General features: G+C 49.1%; 1 protein-coding gene across 1 annotated transcript in view; it reads right to left on the bottom strand.

Moving 5' to 3' along the window:
- DAPK1 (death associated protein kinase 1) overlaps positions 1-24,036 on the bottom strand; it is a 175,234-nt gene that overhangs the window by 62,323 nt on the left and 88,875 nt on the right. The window contains 1 exon segment of the mRNA XM_034646962.1: positions 18,842-19,063. Within this exon segment, the coding sequence (XP_034502853.1) occupies positions 18,842-19,063 (222 nt within the window).

Genomic DNA, 24,036 nt, shown 5'->3' with positions numbered 1-24,036 from the left:
GTTTCCTTAGGTCTGGACACAGAGGAACCTAGATGGGCCTGAGGGCAGCCAGGGGGCGACGGGAGAAAGTGCGTGCTGAGGGGGGAGGCGGGCGCAGGCAAGCAGGAAGAAATGCTGGCAGTCCCAACCCAACACCATCTACTCACTGTGACCATATCTCTCCTGCCAAATAAAGACTTCTCTGACATGGTCCCGTCTAGAGAGTGCAACAAGAGAATCAGGACAAAGTGGTTTCTTGCTTAGTCAATAGCGTAAAAGGAATACCAAGACCTGAGTGGAGGTGAGAGAGGTGATGAGGGACAGTCCTCCAGGGAAGTTCAGTCTCATGGGCCAAAGTGACCCCCACACCCAGACACTCCCCCGCCCTGCCATGCAGCCCCCAGATGGCCACCCTAGCAGGTCTGTGCTTACCCAGGGAGCTGGCACATTCTCTCACAGAAGCCACTCCATTTGGGCAGAACAGAACTTTAACTAGGTCTCTCTCTCTCTTTTTTTTAAGATTTATTTATTTGAGGGAGGAAGAGGGAGAAAGAAAGAGTGTGAGCACCGTGCGGGGGGAGAGGCAGAGGGAGAGAGAGAGGCTCCCAAGTAGGCTCTATGCTGAGTACAGAGCCTGATGGAGGGCTCGGTCTCACGACCCTGAGATCATGACCTGAGGCAAAACCGAGAGTGGGACACTCAACCGACTGAGCCACCCAGGCGCCCCTTCAACTTGGTCTTTTAAAAATATTACTGAAGAAACACAAGAATATATTCTCCTTAAGAAAAATTAAAATAGTCAGAAGTCCCTTCTGACTATTCCCCTCCTCCCCAGGCCGGGCCCTCTCCCCCTCCGCCTCCTCCAAGGTGTACAGGCTGAGTAGCCCTCCACCACTTTCTCTGTGTTTTGTGAACTACACAGCACTACGTTTTAAGAACACCAATGGTATCAGACTATACATTCCACCATCTGCTGCCTCACTTTGGCAATGCTCGTTGGTACGGAGCTGCTGCCCGACAGCCATAGGATGTCCAGACCCGTGCTTACGTAGCCATTCCCTGGCTGATGGGCTTTATGTTGTTTCTAATTTTTCACGATCACGAACTACGAGGCCATGATTTTTGTGTGCGTAGTTGCCTCCTCAAGATATGAGAGTTTTTCTAGACCCTCAGATGGATAGCTGATTTGGAATTTCTTGGTCATTGGATATGCTTGTTTTTATTTTTTTAAAAGATTTTATTTATTTGAGAGAGAGTGCAGAGCGAGAGAGAGAGAGAGAGAGAGAGAAAGCAGAGGGAGGGGCAGAGGCAGAGGGAGAAGCAGATTCCCACTGAGCAGGGAGCCCGACTAGGGGCTCGATCCCAACCTGAGCTGAAGGCAGATGCTTAACCGACTGAGCCACCCAGGCCCCGGGATATGTCTGTTTTTAGCCTCAGTTCGTAGCAGGTGAACGTGCTGTGGCTTCACAACCTCGTGTGTTTCATAGCATTACTTTGGGCCAATCCAATGGACGACATTAATGACTCACTGTCCTACCCTACATGTCCCTACTCGCAGTGAGACGGCTGCTCTTTCAGATCGAAAGACGGCTCAATTTCCACGTTTATCAGCCTTTTGTATCTGCATGAGTGTAAACTGTCCACACACTCCATTTTCCCACTGGACTGTCAATTGTTTTTTAATCTTATTCAATTGGCAAGTGTTCCATCGTCCTCTCGACTCTAAACCTTGATCTCTTCTAGATTCCCAATGTTTTCTCCCATCTGTCATTTTTCTTTAACTTTGCTGCTTTAGAAAAGTTTAAAATTCAGATGCAGTCAAACTTACCATTTTTTGTAGAAATCAAGATTTTCGAAACCAAATGGGTGGACAATGAACTAGCAGGTGGAGCTTAGCAGCTGGGGAGCCGGGGCAAGTCCTCATCTTTCCGAGTTTGCAGATTTAGGCAAGCGCTGCCTGTGAGCTCAGAGAGGCAGGTGGAATTTCAAAGGCTGTTCCAGCACTATCGTTCCTCCCCAAACCCATGTGTGTCCCTACACTGGGAGTTACCTGCGGGGCAGCGTGACATGCTGCCGATCCCCTGAACCTGTCACAGTGGTAAACTGGGGCTCCAAGAGCCTCTTAGGTGCCCCTCTTCCCCGCTCTGCCTGGAGTGACATCATGCTGGAACTGGAAACTGGCCATGGTGGGATTTGGACCATAGCAATAGACAGACATTACAAATCAGGGCTTCCCTTGCCTGGAGAGCCGGCTGTCACACATTCTTTTCCAGCACACCATGGACCTATAGCGTCCTAGGCAGGGCCACCTGCCTGCATAACCTTCAGCTGTGAGCTGCGATTCCTCACGGACGACTCTAGCCAGGAAAGTCCTTCTTCTGTAGACCTGAAATCTAGTTCTGGTAACACAGGTCCCAATCCTGTGTTCTAGAACAGGAGTCAATGAACTTTTCTGTCAGAGGCTTTGTGGACTCTTTGGTCCCTGCTGCAACTTTTCGACTCTGCTATATAGTCTTCTTGCTTTTTTCTTCAACCATTTAAAAACATAGAGCTTTGTTGTTGATTTCTCCCCCCCGCTAGAGCTGCTCACCGGCTGCAGTTCGCCAAGCCCTGCTCAGGAACAACACGGTCACAGAACACTAGACACTCTGTGACCCACACGTCATCGTTCCCAAATCTAAAGATGGCTCTTTCCTTTTCAAGCCTAGGATTCTGCCGGGATTGCTCCTAAAGCCAATTCCAAATCCAAGTGAAGTGATTTAGGAATGTTTCTAGAATGTGCTTTTTACTGGGTGTCTGCAGATGTGGTGAGGCTGATATATAGGCCCAGTTAATGGCAGGAAAAGGTACAGAAATCTGGACTGAGGTCAGTCAGGCGCTCTGGCCAACTCAGGAGTGCCACAGAATCCCTAAGAAGGGGAACCTACCCACGTGCTTGCTGTGGCATCCAGGGTAAGGCACTTCACCTTCCTGGGCCTCTGGTAGAACAAAACGGCTACAAATTCTTACACGACCCATGGAGAGCTGGTCTCTTCCTCCTCACCTCGAGCCTGAGCCTCTCTGTGTCCGTTTGACCAACAGAAGATGAGAGAAGTGATGCCGCGTCCGTCTTAAGACGCTGACAGCTTGCATTTCCTGTTTGGAACACCTGGCCGAGGAACCCAGCTGCCCTGCTGTGGGTGACCCCGAGCTGCACTGGGAGTGCAGATGCGCACAGAGCAGAGCCAGCACCCCTGACCGGATGCCCGGCTGACGGTCAGCACCACCTGCCGCTCAGGTGAGGGAGACACCCTGGAAGGGGACACCCAGCCCCACGCAGCAGCCCCGCAGATGCTCCAGGCAGCAGAGATGAGCTGGCACAGTGAACCCGCGCCCACACCACAGATCCATGATCAAAACAAATAATGGCTGTCATTTCGAGTCATGAAGCTTTGCAGTGGTTGGTTATAAAGACACCCCGAATGGAGCCTTCAGAACCCTACCTCCTTGGGCTTCTGGGAGGACTAAATGACATGCCATTTAGAATGTACTCAGCTCAATGCCAGGCACATAAAATGTCCTCCACGAATGGCGATTATTCAGAAAAAACACAGCCGCCTGAGTTCCCTTCCAGGTATAGGGGAAACGGTTCACCTCCTTATCCGACAGGTTCCGCTGCTCAGGCCAAGCTTCCTAAAGAGGCTGATGTTTCTCAGGGCTTCTTCATTCAACGAGATGAAATGAAAGGCACGTAGCACAGAGCATGGCATATAGTAGTTGCTGGGGAAACGTCAAAACTCCTTTTACTTCAATGTCCAGAAACCTCCACAGAAGCCCTAACTTGTCTCAAACCTCCACTCCCAACCCGCCTCCAGTCCACCATGTAACCACTCCATCTGGGCGGCTCTGTCTGATCCGCAAACTCTCCAGAAGGTACTTTTATTTCAGTTCCTTTGTATCTTGGCAGACATGGGGGCCTCCACAATTCAAGGGGGACAGACGGCTGTCATTGGCAAGAAAGCCTGAAATGGTATTGAATAATAAACGGAGAGAGGGTCTATATGGTTTTGGGGATGTATACTTTGTGTGTGAGGGAACGAACCCATGACTTCTGCCAGTGGCGGGCGGGAAAAGGAAGGTTCCAATCTTGTAGAAAGACACATATTTGGAAATAAGTTGGGACCTCCAAGGTCCCTTGCTTCAAAAATCTGGTCTTCTATCATCATGAGGGACTAATCTGTGAAGCTGGATCAAAGCATGGCCTCTATGGGAAAATTCACATTTGAAAGCAATCACTTTCATTCGTTAATGAAAGAGCAGAACCATGACTATTTTTTTTAGTACCCAAGACAGAAGCAGAACACTAACGAAAAAAAGCATCATGATTTATCAATACCAGCAGGCAGGAGCAGACCGCATTTCCCAGCTGGGAAGAAGGTGCCGGTGGCCGTGGCCACCGCTGAATGACAGCTGTGCTCTGGTCCGAGTGCTCCCTGACACAGGACTATGCAGCCCCTCGCTTAAATGACAGCATGCTCAAATCCAAGGCCACAGTGTGCTGAGGCAGATTTTCAAACAGCAGGCCTCGGTTTTCAGCTAGACAAGCTACTAAAACAAAACAACCCCCCCAAAAAAAACCCCACTTTTTTTTTTAAATTGAAGAAGCTTTATGAGGAATATAGTGAGGCATTTATAAAAGAAGCCAACAAACCAAAACCAATTCTGTTTCTCTTCCTCTTTCAGGGGACAGGATCGACTTGCCCTCTGCCCAGGGACTAGATCAAAATGATTGCAACTCGGGAAAACATACTATTGGTTCAGAGACGCGGTTGGTTAGAGCCAGCTCCCTGGAGAAGAAAACGCGGATGGTTGTTTTCTGGGTGACCAGGCAATGGGGTGACACGTCACACCCCCGGGATGTCTCATGTAGGCGGTCATCACTCCTACGGCGAATTCCCGTTTGTCATAGCTCCCTCCCCAGCACCCCCCCCAACTCTGAGCGCTTGCTTGTTTTCTCATTCCCTACTTGCAGTTTTGTTTCCATCCTGGATAGAGAGAATGGGAAAGAGGAACGGATGGAGGAGGGAGCATAAAAATATGCCACAGTGATAAAATCAGTTTAGACTTCCAGAAAACTTCTAGAAACAAAGACAACGGAGTCCATCAGTTCAGGAAGGAAAAGAGGGGAAAAGTGGAAGACGACAGGCATGAAAACCTTTGTAGAAAATGGCTCAATGTGCTTCCCAAATAATTCCATGAGACCAAAGGACGCCCTTGAAGAGAGATAATAATGTGCAAGAAAGGGCCGTGTTGGGAGCCCTGTGTGGACACTTGCAGAATTTCAGGTTTCTGGGTTAGAGTGATGAGGAGGGGATCTGGAGACACCCAGGCTTCCGTTCTGATGGGAGTGGTGGGGAAGAAGAAAGGGAGGGTAGAACAGGAGAGTCAGCAGTACCCACGCCCGGTGAAATTATAAGCAAATTCAGATGGGAAAAAGCAGGTGCTGGCATGCCAGAGAGGGAACGCAGTGTCAGAGCAGATCCTTAATACGAGTGCAGGGAACGCAGTGTGGATTTAGAACCTGAAGCATAAGGCCCATCCCCCACTGGCCAACATCCTAAGGATTGCAGACAGTCATGGGCCCTACATTTCAAGAAAGATGTGGATCCTGGAGAACATTCGGGAAATGCCACACCAGCAATGAAGGTGATATGCACAAGGCTGGCTGTGAACGCTGTCCAGTCCTTGGGACGTTAGGGTGGCCAGGAGATGTAGGAATGCTAGGCACATCTGGCCCCAGAGAGGGAGGAATCCCTGGCTGGGCTGGTTCAGGCAGGGAGCCCACGAGACAGGCCACGCATGGCCTTCTGGGTATGGCATCCCAGAGTTCAATGGCTGAGCCTGCCGACCTGGGTACCACAAATGGGGTACAAGCATGCAGAGGCGCGGGAGCCCCAGCCCTCTGGTGTCTGGATGGACCTTAAGGGTGGCCATCTCCAGCCACAAACAGCCTCAGCCATTTACCCCCGTGCTCCGAACAAATGGCCACGGGCAAGCGCACTGACATGACATGACAAGGGATGAGAAGCACTGCCGTGGGCAAGACGGTGGGGACGTGGGTGGGAGAGAAAGGGCCGAGAGAGAAACCAGCTCTGCTTCCAACTGGTCCACACAGATGTCCTGAAGTAAAGTACTCACATAAAGGGAAATAAACTCAACAGCATACACCCAGTCTCTTTTTACTTGAATGGCTTCAATCCAAGCTTTGAAGACCCAGAGAAATAACGAGGCCAATCAAAATGGGGGCAAACGGAAAAGCCGGGGCAGCCAGACATCTCTTCAGCCCGGGCCACTAGAACAGGTGCTGGAACAAAAGGCCAGTGGGAAGTAAACCAAGCCGGCACAGCCAAAGATGGAGGTTTATTCCAAAATCAATCAGTCCCGCCTAGTTGAAAACAAGGGACGGCTATTATCTAAGGAAGCACAGGGACCCAGCTCTCCTCCTACTCCTTGACAGGGTTTATTCTCCCTGACAATCCAGCCCGAAGGCCTCAGATGAAAGCTGCTAATTGTTGTTGACGACGTGGAAATCCCAGGATGACAGACCACCGGCCCATCAGAGCGGATGCACCTGCCAATCTGAAGGACGGCGCTGCCCGTCCTTGAGCCACCTCCCAAGACATGGAAAGCTGTGACGTAAAATGGGCTTAAAGCAGAGTGGTCCTTCCCTTGAGTCCCAGGATGGACTTGCGGACCAGGCAGAGTTGGAAGAGGAAGAGGAGGGAAAGGAAAGAGAGAACATTCACTCAGCAGGTAGAGAAGCTGTCAGACCACCTCCTGCCTCAGTTTCCCTCCAGGAGCGCTAAAGAGTCTAGCCACTGGCAGAAGCCAGGCATCGGGGCAGAGGAGGGCATGGAGCTGACTGCCTCCTACTGAACACCTTGGTGAAGGGGAAGGGGAGAGGGGAGCCTGAAACCCTGCTCTGTTAGAAAAGGAAGCAGAGAGCAGAGAGCCGCCCCCACCCGAGGCCTCTAAGAAAGATGGAGATGAGATCGGGATCTCTTTCAACAGCACAGTCAGCCTGGGGCCATGCCAGGGTTTGAGCAAGGTTGGCTCTATGAGGAATGCTATGTTGGACAACGGTGACTTCTGATTGTCCGAAGAGCTCACGTCCTCTCTTTTCTTTCTTTCTTTTCCTTTTGCATAAATATTGATTGATTCCCTGCCATGTGGTGGGCATTATGATACTAGATGCCAGTGACGATCAGCTGCTTTAATTCTAACTGCCCACTTCTGACTGTCACTGATGTCCAGCATCATAATGCCAGGCACGTAGTGGGTTCCTGTCCCTCAGAATCCCGCCGGCTATCCTTCCAGTCTACTCCTTCTTCATCCCAGGCACCCAGCTCGCACAGATGGCCCAGCCCTCTCAGGCCCAACGTGGAGATCGGGTAGGGCGACACACTGCTCTGTTCTCAGGAGAGAGGCTACTATCAGCAGATCACAAATGATGCAGGACTTTCAGCTCATTCCCTCTTGTCATCCCCACTGTCCTTATTCTAGAAAGGCCCCTCATTGCTGTTCATCAGGATCTCCCTGCTGGTCTGCTTGACTGAATTTAGCTTCAACCGCCCTTACTGGGCATGGACTGTGTGCTAGTACTCATGCCCTCTTCTAGAGAGAGGGAGACAGAGGCAGAAAGACAAATACGTTAAAGGCTGGCACATCCCCTGAAAAGCCCACAGTCCCTTGCAGGAGAAATACACATAAACATTTAAAATACGGTATGGAAGTGCTATCATCAACACACTTCGAAAAGGTGATGAAAACACACATTAAGGAAACAATTAAATCTAACTGGGGTAGGTGGGTTAGGCAAAGAGAGAGAGGACGATGTGTGAGCTGGGCTTTGAGAGATGAGTAGGAGTTCTCCAGGTGGGGAAGGTTTGGGATGTCAGGCAGAGGTGAAACATAAATGATGGACTGGGGGTAAGAACATGGAATAATCTAGTAAAGGGAAGAGCTTCTCTGTGGGTTGAGCATCAGGGGCAGAGGTGAGAGGCGTGGAGAAATGGTTGGGTATAAGGAGGAGGTGGGACATGGATTCACACACACTACACCATTCTATGGATCGTGGCCTCATTCTATGGGAGGTAGGGAGCCATCAGAGATGTTTTCTAAAGTTTTATTGAGCTAGAACTCACATACTATGCAACTGACTCTCTGACAGTGTACAATTCAGTGGTTTTCAGTGTATTCGCAGAGTTGTGCAACTATCACCACAATCTAATTTTAGAAATATTCATCATCTCAAAAGAAACCTTGTGCCCATTAGTAGCCACTCCCATTGCCCCGTCACCACTACCCCGTCTGGCCTCGGCAACCACTCATTTATTTTGTGTCTCTGCAGATCTGCCTATTCTGGACATTTCATATCAATCCAGTCATACGATAGACGGTCTTTTGAGACTGGCTTCTTTCGCTTAGCGTAACATTTCCAGGGTTCATCCATGTTGTAGCGAGTATTTGTACCTTATTCTTTTTTATGGCCAAATAACAGTCCATTGTATGGACAGACCACATTGTGTTTATCCATTCATCAGTTGATAGATGCTGGGTTGCTTCCACTTTTTGGCTACTGTATTCTACGTCTTATTCCTTACGCTCTCGGAAACTTGGTCAACAGTAGGTTTCCTGAAGCCCGAGCAAGCAGATCAGCAACTCATGAACAAAAACATCTACGTCAGGGCCAACTGGCTCTTGAGAGCCCCGTGACCCTTGCCTTACACCATGATGTTCTTCTTGCTCTATTTGGACTCTCCCACATTTACTGGACCACAGTCTTAAAGGCTGTGCGTGCCAAAGGAGGCCATGGTCTTGCCCTCAAAAAACATACTGGGGGGCAAATGTGTGCATGCAGCTATAATACCAAAAGCTGCCACACAGCCGTCCGGCCTCCCAGACTTCCGTCACTCCCACAGCTACACTACAACACGTCATGCCCTCTCCCAGCGTCGCGGAAATGCTACGAAACGAGGGGCAAGAACAACATGGCTGCCGGAGAAGCAGCCCTGGAGAAACAGAAAGGTCCGCCAAGTCCAGGTTAGCGTCCAAAAGCTACAACGTCACTGCTTGGAAATTGAGGAGGAGCAAATATGCTCCAGATCCACTGAAAACTGAGAATCGCTGCCCAGGGGTAATGGTCAGGGCGACCGGCCGAGCCCTAGATGAGGAGGACAGTGAGTGGGGCAGGCTTGGAGAGCCCTCGTGCTCCCAGGGGGTCTTCTTTGTGTCCTTCACCTCCCCCACAGCCTCCAAAGATGACGGCATTTAAAAGATGGGCAATGGGCCTTGTAGACTAAGTCCTACAGGGGCCTGGCAGAATTTTAGGACTCAGACAAAAAAAATTTCCTCCCCAAAAAGCTACTGTCTGAGAATGAGAATCCCACACGCCTGCATCTGGACAGAACGGACCCAGTTTCCCGAATCTGCAGGGTGGTGACGATAATCTGGGGCTGCACCCAAGGATGAAATGAGGTAATGCCAGGCAGGGGTCCCACCGCAGCTAACCCAAAGAGTCAGGTGAAGTGCAGCTTCCCTCTCTTCTCCAAGAAAAGCCTCTCTCATCCTTCACCTACCTACACCCTCTTTCTCCAGACGGTTGGCGAAGATCCACACCAAACTGGAAGGACCTTAGAAGAAGTGAACATTCTATCCTACGTTTCCAAAACGATCAACGCTACTTGAACTTTCCCAATCGAATATTGGGTGAAGAAGGCCACGGACATCTCTGTCACCAAGGGAAGTCCAGATCCGGGAGCCCATATCTCACGTCTAACTTGGTCCACACAGCAGTATTCGGGTCACACTGCGGCCACACGTGGGAACCGCGTTGGTTCACAGCCTGGAGAGGAAACTGGCATTTGAGGATGGCACGTGCAAATACCGACTGCCACGCCACAGTAGCCCTGCGGTCCCTTGTCTTCAGTACAGAACTCTGACTGCATTAAAAACAAGTTCCACCCACGGAAAGAAAAGGAGTCGCTAAACATCAGAAGGTCAGGTAACATTCAGTTACTTAAAAATATAAGTTAGCAGGAAAAAGCAAATACCAGGTTGTTTTAGAAGTATTTCCCTTTGTTTTTAAGCAACATTTTGCAATGACGTGAGGCAGAAAGGAGGCTCTAAGAGGCGCAAGGATGATAGGGAGTGGTTGCTACTAACCTGTCCCAGACACTGGCCTAAGAAGGGACTGCCACCCAGGTCCTGGAGTCGGGATGCTCTCCCTTTTGGGGATGTGATCCCCCAAGGCTCCTGTCTCCAAGCTGAACCCGACTACCATCCCAGAATTCAGAGCGCGGTGTGTCTAGATGTGGGTACCACACAACTAGCATGGAGGAAAGCCAGGTGGAAGGTTTGGGCTGAGCCTGGAGCGCCAAAATGGCAGCCTTTGGCCTGGGAGGAACGTGGGCTCTGGATGCAGAGAGGAAGCCAAGCAGCACAGGGAGCCAGTGACCCGTCCCTGGGATGGCCCAAGCCACACAGAGAAGAAACCGGACCAGCAGGAAGCGGGAATGGGACGAGAGAGGCGATCAGAACGTCTGAGGGGCCAGTTAAGCCACAACCGCACAGAATGTCCCCTGTTCCATCCTCTCAAAGTGCTGGTTAGGGGAGTGGGCGACTGAGACGGGAAGAATAATAAGATTTCATTCCGTGGCTCCCAAGAGGAAGGGTGGACAGTTCCCAGGGATGTGGATTACCCCGGAGTGTCATAAAGTAGTCCGTGGTCCCTGGGGAGGGGTCCAGGGACGTGTCGGCAGAGCTGCAGACGTCCGTAAGGCTGGCAGGTGCTGCCCATTCACCAGACCACAGCCACTACAGGTCTTTCTCAGAGGTACGCAAAGATTGCAAATACTGATTAACTCACGTATACGGCACAGAGAACACCAAGCCAGATGCTCAGCTAACGAATATGTGATAAAAACAACAGATCTTTCAGCTCAGATGCCACCCGAAGTTTTTATAATTTCCATTTTCCCAAATTTTCTAAGACCTTCCAGCAACCAAATACCCCACTTACGTGAGCAAAAATGCCCACTGAGTAAACACTAAGGGAACACTTTTCAACTGCACTGGCAAGAAGAGAGAGTGTGGGGGGAGACGTACGTGCAGGGTTTTGTTTCTCAAGAGAGCGCCTGAATGGGAAAAAACCTATTTTATATGATGTCGTTCTGCTGGGAAAGGTAAGGCTGCGGCCAAATGCACTTTGGTTCTCCGCTCTCGCCTAATAGCAGCTATCTGAGGAGAAAGGTGCCAAAACACAATCCAGCACAGTTCTTGAAATTACCTCTCCGAATAAAACCAAAAGTTCAAAAAGTCAAAAGAGCTGGCGCGAGCTCAGAGAAGAGGGAACAAATGTAGCCGGGGTAAAAAGGGAAAAGAAAAAAAAAAAAAAAGCACTGAAGAAATCTGAGTGTGCTTTTGTGTCTTGTGAGGACCCGGAGAGGAGTGGAACCAAGAGCAGCGGAGGGGGATAGGTGGGGGCGGGGGCTGGCCAGCCCCCCAGCATCAGAGACACCTCACTTATCAGCATTACACATCCCTACAACTGCATTCTGCGTCATACAACTTCGCCCCTTTTAAGGTAGCTTGAGACCCTGGCTCCAATCACTGCATTTTCTTTTTGAAGAGTTCTTGTGATTCTAGACCTGTGGAGGTCAGTGTGGCATGAGTTCATCCGCATACACCGTGCGGGCATACGACCAAAAAAAATTCGTCTCGGCTTGGCCATGAAAGAGAGAGGGAGCCAACTTAACAAGGATCCTGCCTAAAGTGACCTAAGATGGCACAAATGTTTGAATATAACTCAGCGGTCGTTTGCAATGAGCAAACTGAATTCCAGCAATTATTAACCTGGCCAAAGTCAAAAAGTAAGCTAGTAAGGGGAGTTGTTATTTCCAAGGCATAGACTTTCGCTTTTGCAGGAAGAAAAAGTTCTAGAGATCTACTGCACAACAGCGTGCAAACAACTAACGTCTGTGCACCGGAAAGTGGTTCAGAGGGTCAGTTTCACGTGTTTCTTACCCAATAAAGAAAATAAATAATCTACATTTCTAAGTTTAAAAAAATATTAGCAACAGAATGCATTATTCATTCCATGCCTGCACTTGGCTGCAACCATAGCACACTAATGAGCCTGAATCTCCCATCATGAAAAGAGAGAGCAAGCGAGCACGCAAGCTTGCGGAGCAAAGGCTACTCTGAGTTCAAGACCTGCTCTAAGTTCCAAGCAGAACAAATACGGAGAAAAATGTAAGACTGGAAAACCCACACTGGGTCGAATTCCCCATCACAGCCCACGGTGCCACTACTTACCTGGCACTGAGAGCATTTTTACTTTATAAATCTTTACATGGTCACTTTCAGATAGGCGACTCAAAGCTACGGGGATGGCTACCCCAAAGCAGGTAGGGATGCGGTGATGTCCGCTCCTGCCTTAAGACCCTTGCCACCTCTTCTGCCCAGGCTTTCAGCCGAGAGTGACATTCACCCATCACATGGTGGCCCAGTTGCCTGATGGAGCCGCTATAGTTAGGTGTTTTGGTCCAGTTTTGACCTGCTGGCAGAACTTTAGACTCGCATGTGAGTGGCTCCCGGTCTAGGAAGTACAGTTTTCTACTCAACTAGCACTTCTGTGTTCGTTTGCTAGGGCTGCCTTAGCAAGGTGCACATACCGAGGGGCTGAAAACCACAGACACTGACGGCCTCGCAGGGGTGTGGAGGCCGGAAGTCCACAATCAAGGTGTCTTGTTTCCTCCTGAGGGCTCTGAGGGAGACGCTGTGCCATGCCTCTCTCCTCGTAGCTTACGGACACATCATTCCAGGCCCCCTTCTTCACATGGCCTTCTCTGTCCTCACACGCCTCCTCCTTACAATGTTTCCAGCCATAGTGGAGGAGGGGCCCACCTTACTCCAAAATGACCTCATCTTAACAAAATCCGTCTGCACAGATCCTGTTTCCAAATAAGGTCACATTTTGAGGTACTGGGAGTTAGGATTTCAACACATCTTATCGCGAGGCCCACAAGTCAACCATAACAGCTACTCAGAAATTAACCACCAGACCAGCAGCAGCTGGGAATTTGTTTAAAATGACAATTCTTGGGTCCCCCTCAGACCCACTGAGTCAGAAACTCTAGAAGTGCAGCCACATACTGTTCACTTCCACAGCCTTCCAGGAGATTCTGATGCCTGCTGACGTTTGAAAGCCACTGTGTTAAACCACACTATACATTAAACACAAACAAAACAAAACAAAACAAAAACCCATTTTCCACGCCAAGTGTGCGTCTTGCCCTTCTGGGCTGCCTCCGACGGTGTTCATCACTCATTGCTTCCCCCACAGCAGTGATCAATTAATACTCACTGCTATGATAGAACAGACTGCAGTCTCAGGTCTCTGCAGCTGTGGCCTTCAGATAGGTTTTAGTCTTTCTGTTTAATGAATACCATTAACTGCCAACATCGAAAGCCGAGATTACAGACTTTTCTTGGAAAAAATTACAAGATTTGAATTCCCGCCCTGCATTTTCCATATGACAGCAGTCAACCGATTGGTCCGACGCAAAGCATCGGGATTCTGGCTGAGCCACCGTCCTCACTGCTCCTCGATGCCTCCCCAACCCTGAGGCTTCATACAGACCACACCTGCTCACTTACATCACCCCTCTGACCCCTGAGGCCGTTGGGCTTGAACCATGTCTGGAGAGAGGAGAGCTAGAGAGAAAAATGCATCACAATCTACACCCTAAAATACGTGGTTGTTTCTACACAGCAAGTTTTAGAACAAAATTCTAGAAGCCGGTGGCTCTGATTAGCACTGACTTTAAATTCTGAGAGCTTAGCTTCCCTTTCTATGAGGTAACAGAGTTAAGAAATGAGTCAAGTACTGGGGCACCTGGGTGGTGCAGTCGTTAAGTGTCTGCCTTCGGCTCAGGGCGTGATCCCAGCATTCTGGGATCGAGCCCCACATCAGGCTCCTCTGCTGGGAGCCTGCTTCTTCCCTCTCCCACTCCCCCTGCTTGTGTTCCCTCTCTCGCTGGCTGTCTCTGTCAAGTAAATAAATAAAATCTTAAAAAAAAAAAAAATGAGTCAAGTACTGACCTCAAAGTTTCGTAGTGGCTTGCCCACGGGACAATGCACAGGTGAGTGACAGCACAGCCAGAGGAGAGTTCCAGGCTGGCATGGTTTCGTAGGGAACAATGGGGTGCGGAAGACATGTAATCATGATCAGACATCACGCATGCCTCCTTTGTGTATGTGCTGTGCTGAAGCAAAATGCAGGTCAGCCACAAAACAAACGCTGCTTTCCCAGCAGAACAAGTTCGGGGGCTGGGGGACTATATTCTTTAAAGCTACTTTCAAGGTTTACAAAATTCTTAAAGGGCAGATCCTCGGCTAGGATTTGACAACTGTGCCCCTGACACAGAAACCAAGTAGTTTCTTCACAAACGACAGAAAAGATGCCATTTCCGTACCCCGCCCAGGTCACAGGAGGCAGCTGGCAAGACAGGAAGCAGAGCGGTGGTTTGGGGTCTCTTCAGCTCAGCTGTAAGGACGGGCCTGGAGTCTGGAGGTGACAGCTACACATACAAGTGCAGTCAGGCACAAACCTCAAGGAGGGAACGCGTTTCATCAGAAAGCTTGAAGGAAGCTCTTCTCACCATGGACAAATACAGCCACTGAAAGATTACTGAACCCAGGGATTCAGACACGTGGCCACTAGTCCATCATAGGGCTATTTTCTCACAAATTCTTCAAATTCGATTCTCTCCTAAACCACCACTATGCCTCAGCATTCTTTTTTTTCCTTTTAAGATTTATTTATTTATTTGTCAGAGAGAGAGAGAGAGCCAAGGAGGGGGAGCGGCAAGCAGAGAGAGAAGCAGGATCCCCGCCGAGCAAGGAACCGGATGCAGGATTCGATCTCAGGACTTTGGGATCATGAGCTGAACTGAAGGCAGGCGCTTAACTGACTGAGCCACCCAGGCGCCCCTGCCTCAACATTTTTTTTTTTTTAAGATTTTATTTTATTTATTTGACAGAGAGAGACAGCCACCGAAAGAGGGAACACAAGCAGGGGGAGCGGGAGAGGAAGAAGCAGGCTCACAGTAGAGGAGCCCGATGTGGGGCTTGATCCCAGAACGCCGGGATCACGCCCTGAGCCGAGGGCAGACGCTTAACAACTGAGCCACTCAGGTGCCCCCTGCCTCAACATTCTTAAGAAAGAAAAGAGGAGATGGAATGTGTCACTGATGGTTAATCTTCCCTTAAAGCTAATAGAACTTAGAACGATAATTTCTTCCAAGACAAAGATGACTGAGGTCTCTCCTAGGCAGACCCAATATTTTGAATTGTCTATTAAAATAGACAATACTTTGTGGCAAAGTAAATACACACAAAGGAGACAGGCTTGTGCTGTCTAAACAAGCATATACTTTCCCTCTAACTGTATCAGTCAGGGCTCTCCAGAGAAACAGAATCAATAGAAGGTACGTGTACGTACGTGGAGAGAGCAGGGATTCATTCTAAGGAATTGGCTCACATAACCATGGAAGCTGACAAGTGTCCAGATCTGCAGGGTGAGTGGGCTGAACCCGGCTAGAGACCAAGGAGAGCCAAATGGTCCAGTGTGGTCCTAAGGCAGGAAAAAGCCAATGTCCTAGGTTCCAAGGCCATCAGATAAGAGGAAATGCCTCTTATTATGGGTAAGGTTCCATTTTGTTCTGCTGGGGCCCTCAACTGATTAGATGAGGCCCACCCACCCTGGGGAAGGTGGATCTGTTTTACTGCGTCTACTGATTCAAACGTTAATCTCATTCAGAAACACCCTCTGAGACACAACCGGAATAATATTGGATCAAACATCCCCACTGACACATAAAGGTCACCATCACAACCGCCCACATGCCCGGTAGGTGAAGACAGGGACAATCTGCTCACAGGGGTGCTGGAAGCTGTGAAGAGCAGATACTCAGGGAGGAGAAAGATGCAGCTGACCCCATGGGGAAGGGACGTCTTTTCGGGCCTCTTCTGTTCTTTCCATCTAACGGCCATTCTCAGTGGGCTCGCTCAACCTTTAGTCAAGGTCACCACGCAATGCACGATGAAGGCTGTGTGCCACTGTGCATCTCCTAGAACGGCTATATCCTAGAGCTGACATTGTTGAATACTGACACTTCCAAGTGCTGGTGGGGCAACTGGCCCTCCCAGCCTTTGCTGGAGGGGCTTCTATCCATGCAGCCACTTCAGGAAACTGCTCAGCAGTTTCTCCTAAAATTAACCATGCAGCTATGCACTCATGGGAATTTATCCCAAATAAATGAAATCTTGGGGCGCCTGGGTGGCTCACTGGTTCAGCCTCCACCTCTTGGTTCTGGCTCAGGTCATGATCTCAGGGTTGTGGGATTGAGCCCCGTGGCGGGCTCTGTGCTCAGCGGGGACACTGTTTCAGGTTCTCTTTTCCTCCCCCCCTCTCCCTCCTGCTCTTGCTCTCTCTCTCAAATAAATAAAAATCTTAAAAAAAAAAATGAAACTTAAGATTGTACAAAAGCCTGTAAGTGAATGTTTATAGCAGCTTTATTCATGATCACCAAATACTAGAAACAACCCAAATGTCCTTCAGGGGGTAAGTGGTCAAACATGCATCCCTGCAGCAGAATCCCACTCGGCAATAAAAAGGAGCAAAACACGCATGTCTGAATCTCAAAAGTAATATGCTGAGTGAAAGCAGCCAGTCACAAAAGGCTGACTATTGTATCATTCTATTTATAGGGCATTTTTGAGAAGACAGAACAGCTTAGGGGTTGCGAGGAGGTAGGGGGCGGAAGGTGTGTGTGAGTATAAAGGAATGAGACAAGGGAGCTGGGGGGAATGGAATGGGACTGTTCTGAGCCCTCCCTCCTCCAGCGTCAGATTAACTATATGATATTTTTTAAAAATTGTAAAAATAAAAAAAAAATTGTAAAAATCAAGAAGTTAAAAAAAAAGTAATTGTATGTCACCCAATCGATGCACAGAATAAATGGACCTTAGGGGAAATTTCTATGGGATGGGGTCAGGCACCAGCAGCGGAGTCCCAAACATGCATGGGCAGAGGGGAGCCAGAAGGGCGGGAAGGCACAGGCATCACCATACAGCTCGGGGTATAAAGAGGATAAGCGACATTCCTGAGTCACGGGGCACAACCCAGTAATTCTCTGAAAAGACAAAACAGCTGTGATCTGTAACATTTCTTCCCACGAATTTTGTATTCATGGCCTCTTATAACAGCCGTTAAGAAAGGAAATGCAGGCTTATGGACGATAAAGGATTGGCCCGGATTTTGATCTCAGTTCTGTCTGGTTCGCGAGTTGTCACATAAAGCAAGGATTACACTGCGACACGTCTCTTTCCTGTGCTGCACCCCAGCAAGCCCCTTAATCCCCTGTGCTCTTAAAGCCCTGTTCTTCCTTAAAGCAGGGGTTCTCAATGGGGAGAAAGGGGGTGTTTTGCCCCCAGAGGACACGTGACGTTGTCTGGAGGCTGTTTTGGTTGTCACAGCCCGTGGGCAGGGCGTCACCAGCACCTAGTGGGTAGAAACCAGAGCGCTGCTAAGGACCGCACAGCCCCCAGGATGGCCCCTGGACAAAGAATCATCCAGCCCCCAAAGTCTCTAGGGCACAGAGGCTGAGACCCTTCTGGTTTAAAGGGAGGAAGGACACATGTCCACGAATCAGACACTGTGCCAGGTATCGTCAAATTCTTAACTCACTTATTTCCTCAAGACCCTGCAGGGGTAGCTCTTATTAACCCCAATTTATAATTAAGCAAATTGCTGCTCAGACCCATAAAAAAAGCACCCACACCCCCGTGACAGACGAGAAGCTGCTGGCACCCCAGTGCCCTGTTGCCCCCGGGGCTAGGCTGGGCCCTCCAGAAATCCCCCTTCACTTCCTTCCATCCCATCTGGTCTCAAAGATCTCCTCCTAACCCAAAGAGATGTGCAAACACGGAGAGCTGTTTGGCTGGCAGAAGAGCAGATCTGAATTCTGGAGGCCCCAGGAAATGAGCAGGGCCTACGGACACTTAAGAACCACCCAGGACTGGTGTGTCACCTCTTCTGCTCCATCCGTGGTTCCTGCCCTCAAGGCACTGATGGCTCCCCTCCGTCCCAACAGCCCAGAGGCATGCCCAGCCAGGTGCCCCTGGGAACTTCCTCTCCTCTCCCGGCCGCTGGCCTCTTTGCGAGGGGTGGGGCACTCAGGCCAGGGGCCCGGGGACAGAGACGCATCACAGAACAACACGCTACAGTCCGTTGCCCACGACCACATCCGACAGGCAGGGCCTGCCGGAGAAAATAAGCGAAAGGCTTTAAAAACAAGGCCTATAATCACCCCTGAGTGATGCTGGTTCAATCTTACCCTCTCATGTAATTAGTGTTGACAGTTCCAACAGCTGAGAATGGAGGTGGGGGGTGAAGATGGAAGGAGGAGGAAGAGAAGGAGAAAAACCAAGGAAGGCATAGGGACAGCGAGAGGAGAAAAGGAACACAAGCTTAAAGTTGATCAGACAGCTCAGGAATCAGATGACGTCATGACAAAGGAAGAGGAGCCCCAAGATTTGGGGACCTTCTTCCAAGTCGGGTGGGACTACCTTCATGGAAGCCTCTCCTCAGCATCACTCTAGATAAGCACGGGTGGGTCTTGGGGCAGGCAGCACACGGCTGTTCTCGAATTTGGCAAAGCAGAGTTCATTCCTGACGAGGCTCGGGGCTGGCCGCAACTGCCCTGACCCCCAGCCGGTGCCTCCCCGGCCCCGCCACAGCCACGCGGACAGCACTCACAGTTCTAAGATCAGGATGACGTCTGTCTTGTTCTCGTAAACTTCATGCAGGGTGATGACGTTGGGATGCTGGATCTCCTTCAGGATGCTGACCTCCCGCTCGATGTCCTCGCGGCTCACGCCCCGCCGGCTCGATTTCGTCCTCCTTTTCTTGATAAACTTGGCGGCATACTGTAGACCAGTGCTTTTCTCCCGGCATTTCTTCACCACTGCAAACTGCCCACTGCAGACAGAAGATGAGAGGTTACAGGTCGTTTGCACATTTCTCTATTGCTCACTACAAAACCCAGCTTTTGAGCACGGACGTGGCAAGGATGTGGCATGGCATGAGCAAGGAGGGGCCATGGGATGGTGAGTAGGAAAGTCCACAGTGTGGGAAGGTAACAAATTAAGCAGGGTTCCTTCTTATTACATTTCCGTTTCATTAAACCTGTTTCTTTACGAATAATGTTGCAAGCGGTACAGATTCTGGTTTTGAAGAATATTTTATTGACTGGGGAATGATGCCTCCATTTCCATGCTTCCTTCCTCCCTCCCATGTCAGACTCTGGGGTAGCAGGAAGGCCTGCTGACAAGCCTTTCTCCTGAATGTCCAGGGAAAACAGGGGATCAAGATGAGCGAACTGATAGAAAAATATATACAGCTCTGCTTTCAAGGACCTATTTCTAGCACCAATATTTATCAATTGAAACAACCAGAATATAAAAAATAGCTATGTATTTTGTCCACACCTCGGGGGTTGATTAGCCATATACACTTGACATTTGTTGGTGGCTTCTGCAGCCTTACCTCCTTCTCTCCTTTCTAGGGGCCCTGCAGGTCTGAGGAAGCTGACTGCACCCCCACTGATAGATATACACTGTGTGGCCCTAGGCTAAGCCAGTCAGGGTACTGTATCTTCCTGGCTCCAGGGACAGGCACTTGACCAAAATAAGACCTTTTGGAGAATGCAGAGACAAAGACGTTTTCTGAGACTCTTCTTTCTCTGGATGTGAACCCTTAACTACGTGATCCCAGCTGCTGCTTCCAGCCATCTTGGGACCAGGAGGAGGTCCACTCTTGGTTTAAAGCCAACCATTGCAGAGGCAGAGCCAGTACAAGAGAAATCAGGTTTGGGGTAACACTGTGAAATGGCTGGATCAACCCTAGCCTGAAAGCCATATGCCTTTGGATTTTTCAACAACAGAAGCCAATAAATTCCCTTTACTGCTAGAGGCAGTTTGATTTGGGCTTTCAATTTCTTGCAGAGGAAAGCACCCCATATCCTATGCCACAGCATGTAACCAGAGCCTCCTACCTACGTATAAAAGAATATAATAACAGAACCTAACACAAAATAATAAAATAAAGAGGTAAGCAGGGAAAGTCTTGAGAAGTAATAAGTAAGCTACCCTGGAAGTAAGTGAGACATAATACAAAGAGCCTTTCCTGTATCAACGCTGGCACCCTGTTTCTTTCCCAGAGCCCAAAGTAGGTTGGATCCACCCATCGCAGGATCTGTATATTTCTTCGCAGATGCTGGAGAACTGCTATATAGAGAATTATCACAGTTATTTTTAACTAGCTTTATTCTCACATAAAGACAAAAGGGGAGAGAAAATCAAATGAACAGTAACATTTCAATGTGAAAGAATGGATACTTTAATGCATTACTCATTTACTTTAGCAGCAGGGGTCAGTGGAAAAAAAACACATAGTAAAGGATTATTTTTTTAGCACCGCCAAATTTTTGCAGGACAGGTTAAGGCTCTCTCTCCCCCCGCAGCAGAATAGCAGGGTGAGATAAATCACACCAGAACGCTAGCATCAACAGCCTGTAAACTCGCGACCTTAAAACGCCATGGGATCTGTTATGACTTTATTACGACATTCTCCGTTTTTCTGAAGAGCAAAGAATCGGGCTTTTGTCTCTTGGAGGGTGGAAGTGGGGAGCAGAGATGGGGCTGGTGGGGGAGGAAAACAGCCTGACTACGGAACAAAGTCAGCTACCACTTCACAGACTCGGCTGAAGTGGGGCTTATGGTACCCCTTCTCACAAAGAGGGTATCACGTCCCAGCTGAGAGCTCCCCAGGGGTCCCAGGATGCACGGTGGGGCAGGGCGCTGGTCCAACCCAGGACCTCTGACCCACACACAACCCATGCTTCCAGGGGCTGGGCCCATGCACGCCTCTCACGCAGGCACTGTGACTTTTCTCAGGGGCCGTAAAGATTCAAGGCAGACTCGGGTTTGAATCACGTTGCTTTGAACAACAAAACCAAAAAGCCAGAAGAGAGGCGAAGAACGTAAACGCAAGCCTAAATTCGAAGACTATCGCAAACTCTTTTTCCTGCCAAACGTTCCATGTTCTTTTCCCCTTTTAATTATGGGAAGGCGAAAGCATCAAGGGCCACCTACCCTAGCGGCTGGGCCAAGGGGAGGCACTGCAAGCCTGTGCATCAAGGCCCGGAGTGTGTGCATAGGCCCAAGCGGACTGCATTGCCCACATCTGCAGCCAAACATCTGGAATCCACTCCTTCACCAGGCAGTCGATCTCACTCACGCTTCCGGGTCCCCACGAAGGGAAAGCAGGCAGGGATAATGGCCTGCAGGTGGGATGGGACACCCTCCCTGGCCCAGGAGAAGGTGTGATTCTAACCCCCACGGCTGTGGCTAGTGTCCCGACTAACCTTGGCTGCACATGGTCTAGGAGGTGTAGGCTCATTTCAAGGACCACTTTTCTAGACCCATCTCAATGCTACCTCTTTAAAGACACCTCTCCTGACATCTTTCCTATTTATCTGACTACCCAACATCTGCGGTGAACCACAGGCAGACTCCTCGGAGAAGAGATTCTTTTCTAAACACAGTCATTTGCTTCGTGAGGCCTAATTTGAGCTGGACTGGTGGTTAATTGCTGCTCCCACCCTTTCCTTCCTGAGCAGCTGGCCCTTGGCCCCCCCCAGCTCCCTCATACCCACTTTGCTGGGCCAGTTCCTCTTCCCCGATCCCCCTCCCCCAATAATAACAACTGGGAAAAAACAATTTGTGTAGGCTTTTTTGGGCAAGAGCTTCTGTACATCATGGGATCCTAGAGGAACAATCCAATACAGCTGCCAAGGTGAGCTCTGGGCAGGGAGGAAAGCAAATGCACACAGAGAAGCAAGGCCAGCTCTGCCTTGGGGCGGGGGGCGGGGGGGGGAGAGGCTGCACACGTGGGGGGGCCGCTTGAGCTCTAGCCTCCCTCCTGTTGCAAACACCGGAGGCTCCTCAGCGACGAGCACCACCCCCCCCATGGACAGCGGCAGTGACAGTCCACGGATGGGGGAAATGGCAGCTTTGTCCCTGGAAAACAGAGACTCACTGTATACCAGCACATGTAAAGTGACAACGCATAATACAGGAGCCGTATCTGCAAATTCTCCCTCCTCACTGAAATGTACTTGTAACTTCATAATCGACACTGGCAGTGTGGCCACAGTCATTTGAGGATCCGAGTCACCCCATGTGCACGTGCCCAGCTGTGGCAGGTCAAGGCGACACTGCCTTCTAAGCCAGCTTCCGTAGAGTAAACAAACGTCCTTTCAATAGTCTGTTTAGTGCCAGGCTTTTTTCATTTTTGCTTTTTGTTGGTGATTTCACTATTTAAAATAGCCCCCAAAGTGTGAAATCCAGTGCTCATAAGCACAGAGGCTGTGATGGACTTGTGGGGAAAACGCGTAATGGACAGATAAGCTTTGTTTGGGCAGGGATATCAATGCTGTCAGCCATGAGTCCAACGTTAAGGAATCAACAATGTGTATGACATAAGACCCTTTAAACAGAAACACACAGGAGACAAGGTTATGCACTGATCTGATGATGGAAATGTTATGAACAGAGGCTCACAGAAACTTAATCCTGTATTTTCTCTAGAACTAATGGTCCACTATTTGCTGATTTAGTGTTTGCAGTAAAGTCATAGAACATAACTACAGCACAAATAATGAGAATCGATTGTATGTTGTTAAAAATGTACTCACGTTTTCCATCACCTAATAACTGACAGAGCAGTTTGTTGGACTAGGTACAGCCAGCCAAATTCATTTTGACACAAAAGCTTTCAGTTAAATGTAATCAACATGTATTAACCACTAATGGCTAGATCCATACAAAGCCAATGAGATACATCCCATTTTAAAGAGTTTTATAGTAAATTTTTTGATTCAAAGATAATCATAAATTTTATCAACAAAAGAAAACTTTGGATAAAAGGAGCAAAACTTCATAAAGAACCATCTGCCATCTAACGTCTTTGTCTAGCTCATTGACGTATCTAATTGAATCACCTTGTAGTCAATGAACTGTAACCAGAATTCTATACAAGGAGGTTTACACATTTACCTTGTTCATTATCACAACCCTATGAAATTCACATCATCATCAACTCTTCCATCAATGAAAAAAACCAAGCCTTAGAGAGATTTTTTTCTCTGGTTGCCTCAAATCTTTCCTGCAAGTAAGTTCCACACTTGAGAAGTGAATCCCAGGAGCATTTGCCTCCAACGCTCTATTCACTGAACCCCGCTGCTGTCCCGGGCTTGTGTCCATTTTGTTTGAAATATAAGCCTACCTCCCTGTGAAGTTACAGATGGGTCTAGAAATCATTCCAGGAAGAAGCTTTGTCAGGGAGAGGCACAGAGAGGAGGGCTGTGGTTGAATGCAGTTGGGCAGTGCTGCCTTCTCCTCCCTCCTGAAGACTCAGGGAGTGTTTTAAGCGATTAAAACCATTGTGTTACCACGCTCTGAAGTTCTCTGCAATAAAGAGTTCGTCATGTTTGCGTGTGTGCTTCAGAAGCATACACTAGCAATTAGAAAGACACAAAAGATTCTCAAGGTCAGCTCACAAGGATGGCACACAACATCTGTGAGGCATGTGGGCTTTCACAGGTCCATTATATTTCATAATGCGTTACAAGTAAAGCTGCTGAACTCTGTTTAATAATCCAGTCGGGTTTTATTCTCAAATTAACTTATTTGTGGGAGTTTTGCTCACTTGGGGAAAGATGGGATGAATGTACAGAGGTGTTGCTTTCAGAAGGGAGGAAGAGCAATCCGGCTGAACAATGTGTGGTACGTTTGTGCTGGTACCTAACCTAGGGACTAACATTTCCATTGCTGACCTTGATCGAGACACCACATTGGAACAAGCTCCCTCCCCGGAAGGTGGGTGCCAAT

Source organism: Ailuropoda melanoleuca, chromosome 17 (genome assembly GCF_002007445.2).
Source record: "Ailuropoda melanoleuca isolate Jingjing chromosome 17, ASM200744v2, whole genome shotgun sequence".
Taxonomy (NCBI): domain Eukaryota; kingdom Metazoa; phylum Chordata; class Mammalia; order Carnivora; family Ursidae; genus Ailuropoda; species Ailuropoda melanoleuca.
Note: the sequence above shows the minus strand (reverse complement) of the source record. Positions and strands in the feature narration are given on the sequence as shown.